The sequence below is a fragment of the Choristoneura fumiferana genome, chromosome 13 (assembly GCF_025370935.1).
Source record: "Choristoneura fumiferana chromosome 13, NRCan_CFum_1, whole genome shotgun sequence".
NCBI lineage: Eukaryota > Metazoa > Arthropoda > Insecta > Lepidoptera > Tortricidae > Choristoneura > Choristoneura fumiferana.
This window is the reverse complement of record NC_133484.1, coordinates 3,657,768-3,672,927: the sequence shown is the minus strand read 5'-3', so window position 1 is coordinate 3,672,927 and position 15,160 is coordinate 3,657,768. Positions and strand designations below refer to the sequence as shown.

Here is a 15,160-nt window from a genome sequence, read left to right as displayed (position 1 = left end):
CACAAGCATACTATTAGTAATATTCAAAATTACTAATATCCGATACAGTTACGGTAACTTCAAAGTCAGATCAAGAGAAGTTGGTTGAAACTTTGTCGAAATAACCGCAAGCAAATAGGTGACGGCGGTTATGCGGCGGTCAAGTTTGTTAAGATTGCTACCTGAAATATATTAATTTAAGGAGTCACTTGTATTTGTGAAGGACGGTGATAGTGTAAACAGAAACACTAATAAACAAGTAAACAATATTTCCGACTTCGATATTTGTTATGCAACGCTACGTAATAAAAGTTTATGCTGGTCATAACGCTGGTCATAATGCTGGTGTTAACAGAAATCTCTATTTTTTATGTATGTTTTTTTTTATTGTAATTTTTTTTTATTGATAAATAAATAAGTTCAGGTTTTTGAATGCATTTTAGAGGGTTCGGGTTGGATAATATTATGTGTGTAGATTGGAGCTCCACCTTCCTCAAAGTGTCGTGCAAATTTAAAATTCATTTATATGTAACACGTTTGGATTACGTAACATTAAGTAACTTTTAATCAATCTAGTATATTTGATAAATACAGACACACTTGGGTGCTCTACGAGGGTTTCGTTTTTTCACTCGAACTTAATGTAAAAAATATATAATCTTGTGGTTGTGGAGCACCGGTAAATTTAGTGACTTTTTTCAAAATGCACTATTGTAAAATTAATTACATGATCATAAGATATTTTTTTTATTAATGGGTGGTGGATTTTTTTTTGACATTCATAAGTGCTTGTTATAGTCTAAATTGAATAAAGATATTTTGACTTTGACTTTGACTTTAATGTAAAGTAATGTGAACAGTTTTTATTTTGATTCCTTTCCAATAGGTAATCTAAAGTTACAAAAAACGAACAACTAACAAGAAAATCCTTAGTTAGTTACTTTAGAATCTAATATTTCTCATTGACAATAAAAACTTTTCAGACATCATTATTGTTTATCCACAAAAGTTTTATTTGAGTCGATAAAATTTTATTAAATGCTCCGTTGCCCAAATGGAATCATTAAGCGCCCCGCAATGGAGTTTGCGCCCCAAATTTACTTTGCAAAATCAACAGGCACTGGTGTTTAAAATCATTTTCACATGCATCTTGCATGTTTGAAATATTCAGTCGTCGAATCAAGCCATCGCTTCTAATTAAGCGTAAATGTTATTTTAAGTGCTTGCCGTTTTCATCAGAGACGTGCCAAGATGTGTTGTGAGGAATGCACAGCAGCTCTAGTGGAAACACCTCAGCGGAGCGGGGACTGGTAAATTAAACGTTTCTATTGGTTCATGACGCAATATATCTTCGCACATCTCTAGTGAAAACGCAACCTAAACAACTTCCCAACATCTAATTCTTCAGTCTTCAGGACAACAAAGTGATCTTACGAGTATAGGGTTACGTTTTTACCAAATGAGGTACGGAACCCTAAAAACGCCGAAAAACGCTGAACATTTACGCAGCGGGCTGTATAATTTCAATGTGAAACTATCATACAAATTATACATTGTAATTTTCTTTCTGTTTACTTGTTTTTACAAGCTTTTCTTTAGCTTGTCCTCTTTGTTTATTTACTTGTTTGGGTCAAATCAAACCTTGGAAGCTAAATTTTGACTTGAGATTTGGTATATCTGGTATTGACATCTTGGTGGTCTTGCCAGGATTGTCTCCGCAGGAGGAAACTCCTCAATGGTTAAATAGTACCGACTTGAAATCTGGTACGGAAATCTAGTTTGGATCACAACAATACAAGTACAATCAGCGAAAAAAAGCTTGTGGTATTAAAAATGTAATTTTTAACAAAAACTTATTTGTATTGCTTACTACTGTGGTGTACAATAACAAGACTTTGTATAGTATTGTGCGTTAGGATATTTACTCCTTGAATTCTAAACTGAGATATACTCGTATATTTACAAACAAAGCAATATAACATTTTTAATATTGATGAATACTCTATTCTATGGAATATCGTTAAAGGCCAATATGACGAACATCATCATTATTGAGGCGAATTCAATCAACTTGGCAAAATTGGGTCACTTCCCTAATTGGTATTTTTATCATTGACAAAATAAAAGAAACATAAATGTCCTGACAAGAAAACATATTTATAGAATACCGGGGTCGATAGTAGGTTAACAAGTTTAAGTAGATAACATCGTTTCATGAAATATGCAGTGAATCTCAGGGTAATTTCATGTTCAAATGTCCAATCATCTTTCCCAGCAAATTTAAACAATGCATTTGCCCATTATACTTTTTCTTTGTTTTTTGCATCATTAGGTACTAGATTAGGTTTTATCATGTTGTTAAGTATTATTATTGGTAATATTTAGTGCGTACTTATTCTAGTTCAAAATATCGGAATTATGTTTTGGTGAGAATCGGTAAGGAGGTAGATTTATTGTTTTCGGATTGCCTGTAGCATAATAATGTTTTTGTATGATTCTATCTCTGTTAGTTCTCCAATAAAGTAAAATAAAATAAAATATTGATATGACCCAAACTTCTTGTTGCTTGTTCATTTTCTAAAGGACGCTCATGAAATGGTTCCTCTGCTCTTAAAGCCAATTTTATTTTTCTCTTCGCAAGACGTTGGCTGTATAATATCTATAATTTATTGAATCAGGCGTTACTTTGCGAACTTAAAGCCACTTTGCTCACCCGCGACCTTATCAGCTATGTCTATGCAACAGATGTGTGTTCATGCAGCTCTTCCACGTCCACACTGTAAGAACACGCACTAATCACACAAACCCTACCACCACCACACTACACTGACGCGTTTTGAACTCAACCAGAGTTCATTACGAGAGCAACACAACCGATCACAATGCTACCAGTGCCCTTAGTGTAAGTTTTCGGTTACAAAATACGTCTCCATCGCGTTCGCGTTAAAATCTCAATTGTATGGAAACACGATCATCGCAAACGTTCCGCTAGAGGCGCTGTTCGTGTTTTCATACAAATTGAGATTTTAACGCGAACGCGATCGAGACGTATTTTGTGACCGAAAACTTACACTAAGGGTACTGGTCTAACATCTGTTAGACGTTGTCAGTTTGAGTCTATTGTCCATGTCCGTAATTACGTGTTAGGCAAAAATATATTCTTTGTATCGAAAAGTATGTAACCATGCCCACTAGCTCGTTTCGGTAACGAACCGTCGCCGTCGCGCGTCATGCATGCGTTTGACATTCTGTGCCCTTAGTGTAAGTTTTCGGTTATAAAATACGTCTCGATCGCGTTCGCGTTAAAATCTCAATTTGTATGCAAACACGAACATCGCAAACGTTCCGCTGGAGGCGCTGTTCGTGTTTCCATACAAATTGAGATTTTAACGCGAACGCGATCGAGACGTATTTTGTAACCGAAAACTTACACTAAGGGTACCGTTTGACACTCCGGCTGACACGTTCCTATTACGATCATGGCATGATACGGTGTAATATACAGAGACCTATGTACGCTGTAATGAGCAGAGGCTATGTCTATTACTTTGGCTCGTCGGCTGAAACTCAACGAAGACATATTCGTTAATTGTGCAAACGTAATACATTCCAGCGATACCATTGTATCCTCCGATCCTGATGGCGGAGAAGGAGCGCTACCAGCCAGGGGAGCTGCTGAGGGCGAACTGCACGTCTTCACCAGCCAAACCGCCGGCAAACCTTACCATTTATATCAACGATGAACCGGTGAGGCTACCAATGTTTACTTTTTTGTAGAGTGGTATAACATCCGTCTCGTCAGCACCTCCATTTTCAATTCCTATCATAAGTCCGATTTTTTTATGTATTCGAACCTACCCACAGTTATAAAAACAAAGATATGCAGCAAGTGTAAGTAAAGGGTTGGGCTGTATGCTGTTAGCATACGCTGAGCCCAATCCACTTATCACACTTAGGGGCTGTTTCACCATCTATTGATTAGTGTTAAGTGACGGTTAAATGTGATGCCGTCTCTATTTGTTTTGTTCGAATAGACGGAGACGGCATCACATTTAACCGTCACTTAACACTAATCAATGAATGGTGAAACAGCCCCTTAGTTATGTAAATAGTATTTAGTTTAATGTGGAAAATATCTTCCTTTTATTAATAACTAAACGGTGCCCGCGGCTTCGCCCCCGGCGTAAGTAGTTTTTTTTTTAATTTTCTAAATCTTTTTTTATAAGAACCTTCTCTTGACAATAGCAAACACAACAAAAAAAGAATTAGCGAGATCGGTCCAGCCGTTCACGCGTGATGCCGTGACCAAGTTATGGGATTCATTTTTATATATTAAAAAGTAATATTGTATCTTTTACTCTAAGCGTGTTAATAAAGGTTTATTCTGTTTTTTAAACCGACTTCAAAAAAGGAGGAGGTTATCAATTCGGTTGTATTTTTTTTCAGACGGAGTTCCAGAATTTGAGTTACTTCAGAACTTCGTCATTTACGAACTGATTTCACAAATTGTCAATACCAGTTTAGAAATAAATATAATGTTAATTCATAATTTTTTAATTAATTAGGTTGTAATCTAAGTTTATTTAACGTAATACATGTCAGGTTACAAAAATAAGACAAATAACACAAAGTTCAGACAAATACAAAATCAGTGGGCAAATAATTCTTTAGAGTATTGCTAAAATTATCTCAACGTTTCGACCAAATTTCAGCGACCGTGCTCATTAATTTTGGTAATAAATAGTAGTCGTGATTAAGTAACATAATACTTATATAAAATAAATAAATAAAATAAATATCACGGGACAATTCACACCAATTGACCTAGTCCCAAAGTAAGCTTAGCAAAGCTTGTGTAAGCAACGGATAAATATAATTATATAGATAGATACATACTTAAATACATAGTAAACACCCAAGACCCGAGAACAAACATTCGTATTTTTCATACAAATATCTGCCCCGACACGGGAATCAAACTCGGGACCTCAAGCTTCGTAGTCAGGTTATCTAACCACTAGACTAACCTAACCTCTATATAATTATATTATATTCTATTCTTTAGAACAAAAACACCCTTGGCAATACAAACATATAGTATACTACATATCTCTAACGAGGAGCTTTTCAATCTGATTCCAGCACCGTTCATCGGAGACTAGCTTCCAGCCGTCAGAGAGCGGGTTGTACTCCACTAGCGTGGCCGTAGAGCTAAAGGTCACGCCAGACCTGTTCCCGAGCGGCAGGCTGCGTGTCACCTGCAACGCTACCATGTACAACGTCTACAACGAGTCCGCCAAGTTGGACTTCTTTACTCCGGATACCGATCCGAGGCCGGAGAGAAGTGAGTCAATTATCATTATATCAGCCATAGGACGTCCACTGTTGGACATAGGCCTCCCCCATAGAACTCCAGTTGCATCGGTTGGAAACGGCTTGCATATAATTTGCCTAATACGAATAATATATGTGGAAGCAGAACGAACTGTTATCTTATCCCTAAAATACTGAATACCCTTCCAAAAGACTTTTTAAGTGATGTTTTAAGTGCTGGCAGCACTGACTCCAAACATTGTAAACGGACTTTAAAAAAATACTACTTAGCCTGTGATAACCAGGTTTGATCTTATGTACCTATGGGTTAAGTTTGGACGAGAATTGAAGCGCGATGACTCGCCAGCTATTACATAACCCCTAAGGGGTTTCCAATAGTGGCTCGTAATTTTCCACTCACTTGTACCACTTGTTTATTAAAAAAAAAACTCGTTGATGGACGTCCTGCGCTGCTCTTGCAGATCCGCGGTCTCCACTCGAGAACCTTTCGGCCCTAACGGCCATCTGTTCTCCGTGCTACATGGCCTGCCCATTGACACTTTAACGAGCTCGTTGAAGTGTTAATTGGTAGTGAGTCAATATTAGTATTAATTAGGAATTACAAAAGCGCCTGGCCAACGACTGAGGCTATATTGTCTAATATGCTGACTATGATTGGTTATAAGGAGTCTTTTTGTATTTTTTATTTCAACTCCAAAATTGTTACTTTGTTAATAGAAAAAAGCAACCTGAGATATGTGTGCATAGGAGAAATCCGTGTCTGTACTCCTGTCCAGTGGTAGTGTAGGGGTATGGCACGCAGCACGGAATGCTGAGGACCTGGGTTCCATTCCCAGCGCTGGTCTCTTTTTCTGGTTTTTCTGTGCATCCATGTCTCAGTTTGTATTTTAATATGCTGACGTTTTCGGTCGCATACACTATCTCTTTCTACCCCGTTTTATACAATAAAATATCAGGCAAAAATAAAACAAAAATATAAAATAAAGAACTAAATTCAAAAATAATAATAACAAAAATGAGCAGTCAAATTTACATATGTCGAGGTAATAATGAATGTCGAACGTAACATAAAGCGTGTTATATGTTATACATAATGTTAGCGTACACAATGCACGTGTTGACAATGTATTATTTCAAAAGTTAGGTGTCTGCATTTCTTATCACATTGTACTGCGGTGTTCAATAAGGAATAGTTGTATGGTATGGTATTGTATTAGTTTCGATGTTCTGACATCGATTGCAAACATATCGCTTCAATATGTAGGTATGTTGGCATTTGATTAATTTCTGAGTCAATACTACGAAGTGCAAAATTCGAACTTCGTATCGTGCCGTCCCCCTGGCGCTTATATTATTTAATGCGTGTGTGAGAGGGACATTACAACACGAACTACGATTTTCGGATATCGTAGTAGCCCCTTTGCCCCGGCTTGAATAGCCGTGCTCTAGTAACTGGGCCGGCGACAAGAGTCGTCAAGCGTGAACGGTAGCTAGCTAACTGAATCGGATCCCGCATGAATAGAAAGCTTATGGATTTGGCCTACGGAGAAATAGAAGCGTTCATAGGAAACGAGGATTGTGTAGGACAAAATATACAAACATATTCATCATTTCAATTGGCCTTTCTGAAATCATATTTACGAAAATATATATCGTCGCTCGGCAGGCAAAAGTACTAAAGCGACACTTTGGACTAAAATGAGTTATGCATATCACCAGAATCAGCGAATTTTTCTGCATCAAACTGTCTAGGTTTCAAAGTGATTGGAGCAAAATTTAACTTTTTTTTGGCGCTTTAGTGTTTCAAAAAACGCTTAAATTTGGGAAGCAAATCACTTAATGCAGCATCACTTTCATTATTTTCATTTTAGTACTGTTACCTTTGTGCCATTTTTCGATTTACTGTCGTTCAGTCTTTTGCCATTTATCTAGTTTGCAAATGTTGGACGTTTAGTATTTTGTGCAAAAAAAAAGAAAATACCTTTGTCACTTTAGTAATTATGCCCTCCCCGAGTTGAAGTTTTATACACCTTTAGTCATTTGGTTGTATTGATAAGAATTAATTTATAAGAATTTAGCTATTTGTTCTTAAAAACTAAAACATACGTTTGGCATTTTAGCCATTTTAACATATACAAAAGCATACATTCAAATAGGATTAGCAAAAACACTTCACGAAATATTATAGATTTGGTGAAATTAGTCATTACTCTTGACCTTTATCGTGTATTAAAAAAGTTTTTAGTATATACACGTAGTAAAATATCATTGCAATTCGATGTTTGGTATATAGAAACATCATATTTTCTTAAGATTTATAACTTTATTTATAAATTATAATGATTATTACTCCTTAAAACTTAAAGTTCTTTTATGTTGCCAAAGGATAAAAGAAAATAGTATGTATGTATGTAAACTCTTAATTGTACAAAAGAAAAGAAACACAACACAATTGACCCACTTTGAGATACTTGTACAAAGGCGGACTTATCCCTTTAAGGGATCTCTACCAGGCAACCTCAATAGTAAATCTATTTCAAAATTTTGTAATTATAATTTGATCGCTACGGTTCTGTTTGCATCGAATAAAGATGATATTCGGCCCTAAGTATTTGAAATGTAGAGTAAGAAGTATTAATTTGTTTTTATTAATGTTACATAAATAGCTTAAGTTTAGTCCAGAAGGCCCCCTCGAGTTGTCACTGGCGCAAAGGTAGCCATCAAACTGGCCGCATTACCACGTTGAATGGCGATAGACAATCTTTGCACCAGGGTACGAATCCGCGCGAGCGTGAGCGTGAGACCCCCATTCCGTAATTCGACGTCCCACTTCCCGAATGTAAACAATAGCCTCAAACGCAAGAGGAACAAAATAATAGTTACTCAGTGCCGAATAATTCTCCCGTTTTTTGACCGCAAAATCCACCGCGGATTGCCGCGGACTGTTCAGCTGAGGTGCGAGGCGGCGAAAGTACTGACGCACGTAACGTCCGACAGCAAACACTTCCCGTTCTGCCATGGCACTAAAGTTAAGCCATCTGGCCTTTTGCTGTCGGTTCGACAGAGGACCGAGGCTCCAGAACGCAGAGGATGTTGGCGGATATTAAAGCCCTCTTCAGCATGTCAAAGAGAGCGTAGTGGCGCGGAAATTTTCCTGAACACCGACAAGAACTCAACGCGTGAAATGGCCAGGGTGCGTACCGGTGGCTAGGTATAACAACTTTAGATATATTATTGGTCGATATAACTTTCAGTGGGTATAATGAATTATTGGTATAATCTGGAATACGTAATACTATTATAATAATAATGTGTTATGCCAAAAAAGTAGGTTTGGTTAGAATTGCGACCCTATCAAGAAACGAAACTGCCTGAAAACTAGGTTAGGTTAGAATTGCAACTCCAACGATTTCATAAAGAAAACTAAATTATATCTACACATTATACTACTAAATACTTATAGCATAATATTGTGAAATTATGTGTTATTTGTTATACCGATCATCTTAAGCCCTGATGGCCATTTGCTTCCACCATGGAGCCGCAGATGCATTTATGAGGCACACAAACATCGCAGCCCAGGCGGAGAGCTACTGCCACCCACAATGAGTCGTTGTCCAGAAGTATTTCCAAATAAGGAGCAAGCAAAGCCCATAACCACGCTCCCGCTTTGATTTTTGATACCGACTTCAGCCTGGCTAAATCCACCCTAGTGGCACACCCACCCACAAGTGCCAGAGCGTCTCTAGCCCCCACGTCATCCCAAACTCGTTATATCAGCGGAGCCCGAGGCAGCGACGCTATTAGGTGTCGAGCCGTCCACCTCGCCAGTGCACCATGCACAAACGGAATGGTAACCCGATGGGGTTTCATGAAAATTTTTAATTTTAAGAGACAAGGCCACTATAATAACTCCATGTGCTGATGCGAGGAAGACTGGCAAGCCCACATTCTCCACACGCCGCAAACTAAGACCAAACTTGAACATGGGACTTGGTTGAATTTAGTAGTGACGGGCAGGCTTCCTCCAGGTCGCATTCTGTCCTTAAGACTATAGAGTCCAAACGTCCAAAGTATATGAGGCCGGTGTGTGGGGTCCGTTCGCGTGCTAATATCAGATCACTCGGTAGCACCTCCGGGTCTTGAGACGCTTGTGTTCTTGCGTACGAAGCATCCTCCCGCGTCCCACACGTTAAATTTCCCTCGGGAGCCGGATCGGTCCATTCAAGCCTTGCCGGTAAACTTGGAGGATGTGGTGCGAGCACTAGGGTCATTCCATAATGGGTCAGCCGTGGGCTTAGACGGAATTCGACCAGCTCATTTTCAGCTGGGTTTCGGAACACTGAGGTCACGATCCATAACACGCACTTTCGTCACGGAACCCGGAAATCCAGACTGTGTCGTCTTGAAGTAGGATCTCAAGAACGCGTCCAATACTGGCGAGAGGGATGTTCTGTTAGGCGAAGTGGAAAAATACATTCCCACCCTGTACCTTTTTACACCAGGTCTATCATTCTCCTTCTTACCTTGTCTACGGCGATTCTCAAATTCTTTCGCAGGTGGGTGCGCAGCAAGGAGATCAGCTTGGACCGCTTACCTTCAGTCTTGCTATTCACGAAGCACTGTCGTCTCGAAAATCACCTCTTAATATTTGGTATTTAGATGATGGCACCTAAGAGGGAAACCTAAGGTCGTAAAGCAGGAATTGGCTTTCCTTATTCCCCACTGAGAGGTATAGGACTAAAGGCGAATATGGGACAGGTTTACTGCTGCTAACCCGCCTGTTCTCCTTCTTTAACTTCTTTAAGATCTTTCTTCCTGGTCTCAAAGGCGAGGGCTTTACACGAGACCTTTACCCTCTTGGGTTCTTCTATTTTCCAAGAGGCCATTTCTAGTGCACTAGAGACCCGGAAGCGTCTATTTTGCTCGCCCAGTAACGTTTGAAGAGTATTAATACCCATCTCATCTTGACTGTGTTTCGCAGTTCCAAAAGTAACCTATTTTTTGAAAACCACTCCAATGGTTGTGTTCGGGTAAAACTTCTTCTTTTGACGTCACGTTGAGAGATACAAAGGAGACTGTATTGAACGTGTCCCTTGCGGATGAGCAATGGGTCCAAGCGTCCTTGGCCATATGTAACGGTGGTCTCGGTTTGCGGCGTGCGGCGGATGTGGGCTTGCCAGCGTTCCTCGGATCGGCACATGGAGTTGATGGCCTTATCTCTTAAATTTTTAAATCTCATAAAGGTTACCAATACCATTTCGTATGTGGATCCGCAGATACAATGAGATTGGGATGACGAGGGTGGCTAGAGACGCACTGGCACGGCCTGTGGGTGTAACCACTGGGGTGGGTTTGGCCAGGCTGAAGTCGGCATCAAAAGTCAAAGCGGGAACGTGGTTAGGCGTTGCCTGTTCCTTATTTGGGAACACTCTTGGACAACGACTCATTGCGGGTGGCAGTAGCTCTCCGCATGGGCTGCGATTTTTGCGTGCCTCATAAATGCAGCTGCGGCTCCATGGTGGAACCGAATGACCATCAGGGTGTGTTATGACCAGTATAACAACTTTAGATATACTTTCACTAGATATAAAAGATATTTGGCATAAATACTAGTAATTCATTATACCCACTGAACGTTATATCGAACATAGGTTATATCACATACATTATACCATCAATCAGGCCTGCGCGTCTGTTCCAGACGAATTTTGGCGTGTTGCCTGTGCACAACGTCTTTGGTGGCGAGAGCGACATGTCCGTCCACATCTCTGACAAGCGAAGTCTGCGGATGTTGGTGCAGAACGGCCTTGGTGTCGTTTCTGTCTCTTGTCAACAAATGCATTGAGCCAGGCAAGCCTTCATCGCAATACTTGCGCCCCTCCAACGCAAACGTCTGTGCCAATCACTGCATTTTTCCGCCAGCTTTTCTCAGTCTAGGTGGTCAATTTGAAGACGGCCATGTCTCACTTAACGCAGTCCTTAAATCTCAGCAAAGGTCTCACGACGTTTCATTTGGCATTATACCATATTACTGTTAGGGGCTGTTTCACCATCCATTGATTAGCGTTAAACCGACGGTTAAATGTGATGCCGTCTCCGTCTATTCGAACAAAACAAATAGAGACGGCATCACACCTAACCACCAGTCAACACTAATCAATGGATGGTGAAACAGCCCCTTAGTATATTAATAGTTTGGTATATTACAAGTCCATGATACCGGATAGTTAGATCATGAGAAAATAACAAATGTTGTTGTACCAATAGTACATTATATTTCTTAATCGTTATATAGACCAATATTATATCTAAAGTTGCTATAGCAACCATGACGCATCAGTTTGTTACTCAGGTTTCTTACTTATTAGGTACTAATAAGTACTATAATGTTGAATGAATGATTTATTTGTATAACATAGAAAAAAATTGTTCTGAATTTTTTGTTGAAATGCTAATTAAAGTTATTACCTACAGAATAAATTAAGGTATTTTACGTATTATTTCATCCTTAAACCTAAGCGTATGCTTTGTATATACACCAAACATACTAGGACATGATAATAATAAAAATACCTCAAAAAATAATAGTGAAAAAAAAACCTTTTGTGCATTTAGTTATAAATCAGATGGTGCCTTTGTGATTAATTACCTTATAATATTATCAAAAGTCTAGTGTTAGTAACAGTTAAAGTTAAGTTATTGAAATTTTAGCATAGATGATTAATATTTATTATAATTAATTAATATTATTTATATAATTTCTGTTCAGTAGGTACTTTGGAATATTTTTTTCCTTGCGATTTGGTAAATCAGCATTACGAACAGTTTGATAAAAAAAAAATGTGCGTTGTTAGTAAAAACATACTTAATTTATTGAGAAGTAAAATCACATTAGTTAATTTGAAATATGACGTTTGAGGTAAATTTTTACGTTTAGTCTTTTTGCCTGATTGCATTTGCTCGATGACTAGGGGACAATTTACTAAAGCGACACTTATCTCCTAAACCAGTGGGTTTTGCGTTGAATTATTAAAACCTTATTATAGTCTATTAAATTATGTGTCATATATTCCTGGAAATTTCAAAATTGGTTGTCTGGTTAAAAAGTTATGATTTTTTTTCGTAAAAAAAAACTTTAAATCGCTCTCCTGTAAAGTTGACAAAGTGTCGCTTTAGTACTTTTGCCTGCCGAGCGACGAATGGTGGTTTTTAGTTTATAACTTAGGTGTTTAGGTCTTAGTTTGTATTATAGTTTTTTTCTTTTATTATTAACATTTTGACGTTAGCGTAATATAGTTTAATTTAATTTTATTTTACATTGTTTGGTTTCATTTGATTAGATTTAATTGGTATATTATTATGTATGTAGTCTGTAAGTTAATTATTGTGTTTGGTTTTGGTAAGTGCGGGGTGGCGTCTCGAGTAATTTGATTCACTCGAGAAATAAGCTCTCTACGATTATTTCACGAAATAACAAAATTCCTTACCTAAATCAAATCTAACATGCCTGTAACTTTTTGCGAAAAAAGAGTGTGTACCTAATTGTGTGTGTGTGTGTGTGTGTGTGTGTGTGTGTGTGTGTGTGTGTGTGCGCGTGCGGGCGTGCGTGCGTGCGTGCGTGCGTGCGTGCGTGCGTGCGTGTGTGTGTGTTAATACTTTAGATCACAGAGAGGAAGAAAATAATTTCAATTCATATAAATAAAAGCAAAATACAGAATCATATTTGTAAAAAGAGATTATTACATTTTTAAGATTATCCGTCAATTTCCAAACTGGTGTCTTGGCCATCTGCAAGAGCGGTTAACAAAGTAAAATGATTACATAAGCATTTCAACTTTTAAGACAAGTCACTATATCTAACTAACTTTGCATGCCCACCTTTTATGAAAAAGAGATCACCCACAGACTAATCTTATAGCTCACTAGCCGTTACCCTCGACTCCGTCCGTGTAGAATTCAGTTATCGCTATCCCGCGGGAACTATGCAATTTTCCGGGATAAAAACTATCCTATGTCCTTTCCCGGGACTCAAACTATCTGTATACCGAATTTCATATCGATCGGTTCAGCGGTTTACACGCGATGCAGTAACAAACAACCAAACTAACAGAATTACAAACTTTCACATTTATAATTGGACGTAGTTATGCAAAATGGAACCAACCAACCCCTCCCCCCAAAGTTTAGATAAGTATGCAACATGTTAATAAAATGCACCTTCTATCAACTCGATTAAGTACATTTTAGTAACTTGTTGCATACTTATCTCAATTTTAGGGGGAGTGGTGGGTTGGTTAATGTTTGCATAACTACGTCCAAATATTAGTGGGAAGTGGGATGATTAAATTTTTACAATACAGATATACAGAACAAACAAGAAGTATCTACTCTTAACTTGATTCTTTCTCAATTTCAGTAACCCTGAACGGGCAAGCCACCAAGAACTTTACCAGCTGGCTTCTCTTGTTGTTCCTGCTTCTCCTTCCCATGGTCTTCAGCCAGGACTATAGGGACTTCAACGAAGACACCTTCGGCGAAGTGGGGAACAACTATGAAGAGTTTGATGGAACCATGTACTTTGAGAGAAACCCAAAACATCCATTTCTGTCTCTCATTGGGCCTTGAATAGTAATATCTTATAATTAGGATTGTGACATAGGTAATTTAGGATATTCCATCGAATCGAAAGACAAGTGCTTGCTGTTCAAATTTATCTCTTTGTATTTTTTATCATGGGTGTAACTCAAAAGATATAACGACATTTCACATAATTAACAATTGGTATAGTATAATGCTTCATTTGATATAATTCGATTTATATCAAAATGTTAACTTTACAAGGTTTTTTTATTATTTTTATTTGATGTGCGTTGGATTAGGTTAGGTAAGGTATATTTTATAAAATAATTGTAGAAAGTATACTTCTTGAGCAAATCGAATTATATCAAATGAATTGAAATGTAATATTACCTATTCCAAATGTTACAGTTGTATATCAAAAGTTATTATATACATTATTACACAGCCTTTCATTGTTGTGGCTTGAAAAGCGCTCTTGCTTAGTTTTTTTATATTCACCGAGTCATAATTTATAATATACTTATATTTTAACGGATCGGATGGTAACGCAAGTTGGACTAAAGAATCCTTTGAGAGTTTTCTTCATAATTTTTGATTGAACGCATAATGATACAAGGAGCAGTTTTTGTTACACCGTTATCTTTTTAAAATGTGTTACCTTCTAAAGTCCATCTCTAGTTAGATTGCGTTACGTTTCTGATTATTATGCTACCTATTTATAATGAGAAAAATATTTTTTTATTATGTACAAGTAATATCTTCTTTGACAGCTTTCTCAATTTCTATTATTTGTGAACCGATTAGACGGTAAGCAAACTGTACTAAAATAACAGCTAAATAACTCGGATGATTAAAATTCTAAATAAACAAATGCTGACAACTTTTCTGTGGCAAAATTTTTTTTTTCGTACTTAGCAACAAAAGCTTTTAAGTAATTTATTTAACGAGTACAGTCGAGCTCAAACATCTTTACACTTTACTATCTTATCCCTGTCACTTAACGTTTAAAAATTAATATAAAATTGTTACAAGGTTTACATCGTCAAGGTACTAAATATTTTTGACCTCGACTGAACGTGTACACTCCAAACGGTCCAAATTGGTTATATTGGAAAAGTCTTGACATAAAACTTGAAACTTGACTTTAGCACCTTTTGCATCATTTTAATACCCACCGGTAAATACACCTTAGCACTTTACATTCTCGTATAACACCGTTTGAAGTAGTAAAAAGGAGGTTATCAATTCGGTTGTATTTTATGTT

At 37.7% G+C, this 15,160-nt stretch overlaps 1 protein-coding gene across 2 annotated transcripts in view; it reads left to right on the top strand.

The window, feature by feature from the left end:
• Window positions 1–14,934, top strand: part of LOC141433901 (uncharacterized) — a 134,683-nt gene extending 119,749 nt beyond the window's left edge. For both annotated transcript variants that reach the window (XM_074096018.1, XM_074096017.1), the window contains exons 5-7: window positions 3,593–3,726; window positions 5,122–5,323; window positions 13,733–14,934. In XM_074096018.1, the coding sequence (XP_073952119.1) occupies window positions 3,593–3,726; window positions 5,122–5,323; window positions 13,733–13,941 (545 nt within the window). In that variant the 3' untranslated portion in view covers window positions 13,942–14,934. The remainder of the gene's footprint in view (window positions 1–3,592; window positions 3,727–5,121; window positions 5,324–13,732) is intronic.
• Window positions 14,935–15,160: the final 226 nt, after the last annotated feature.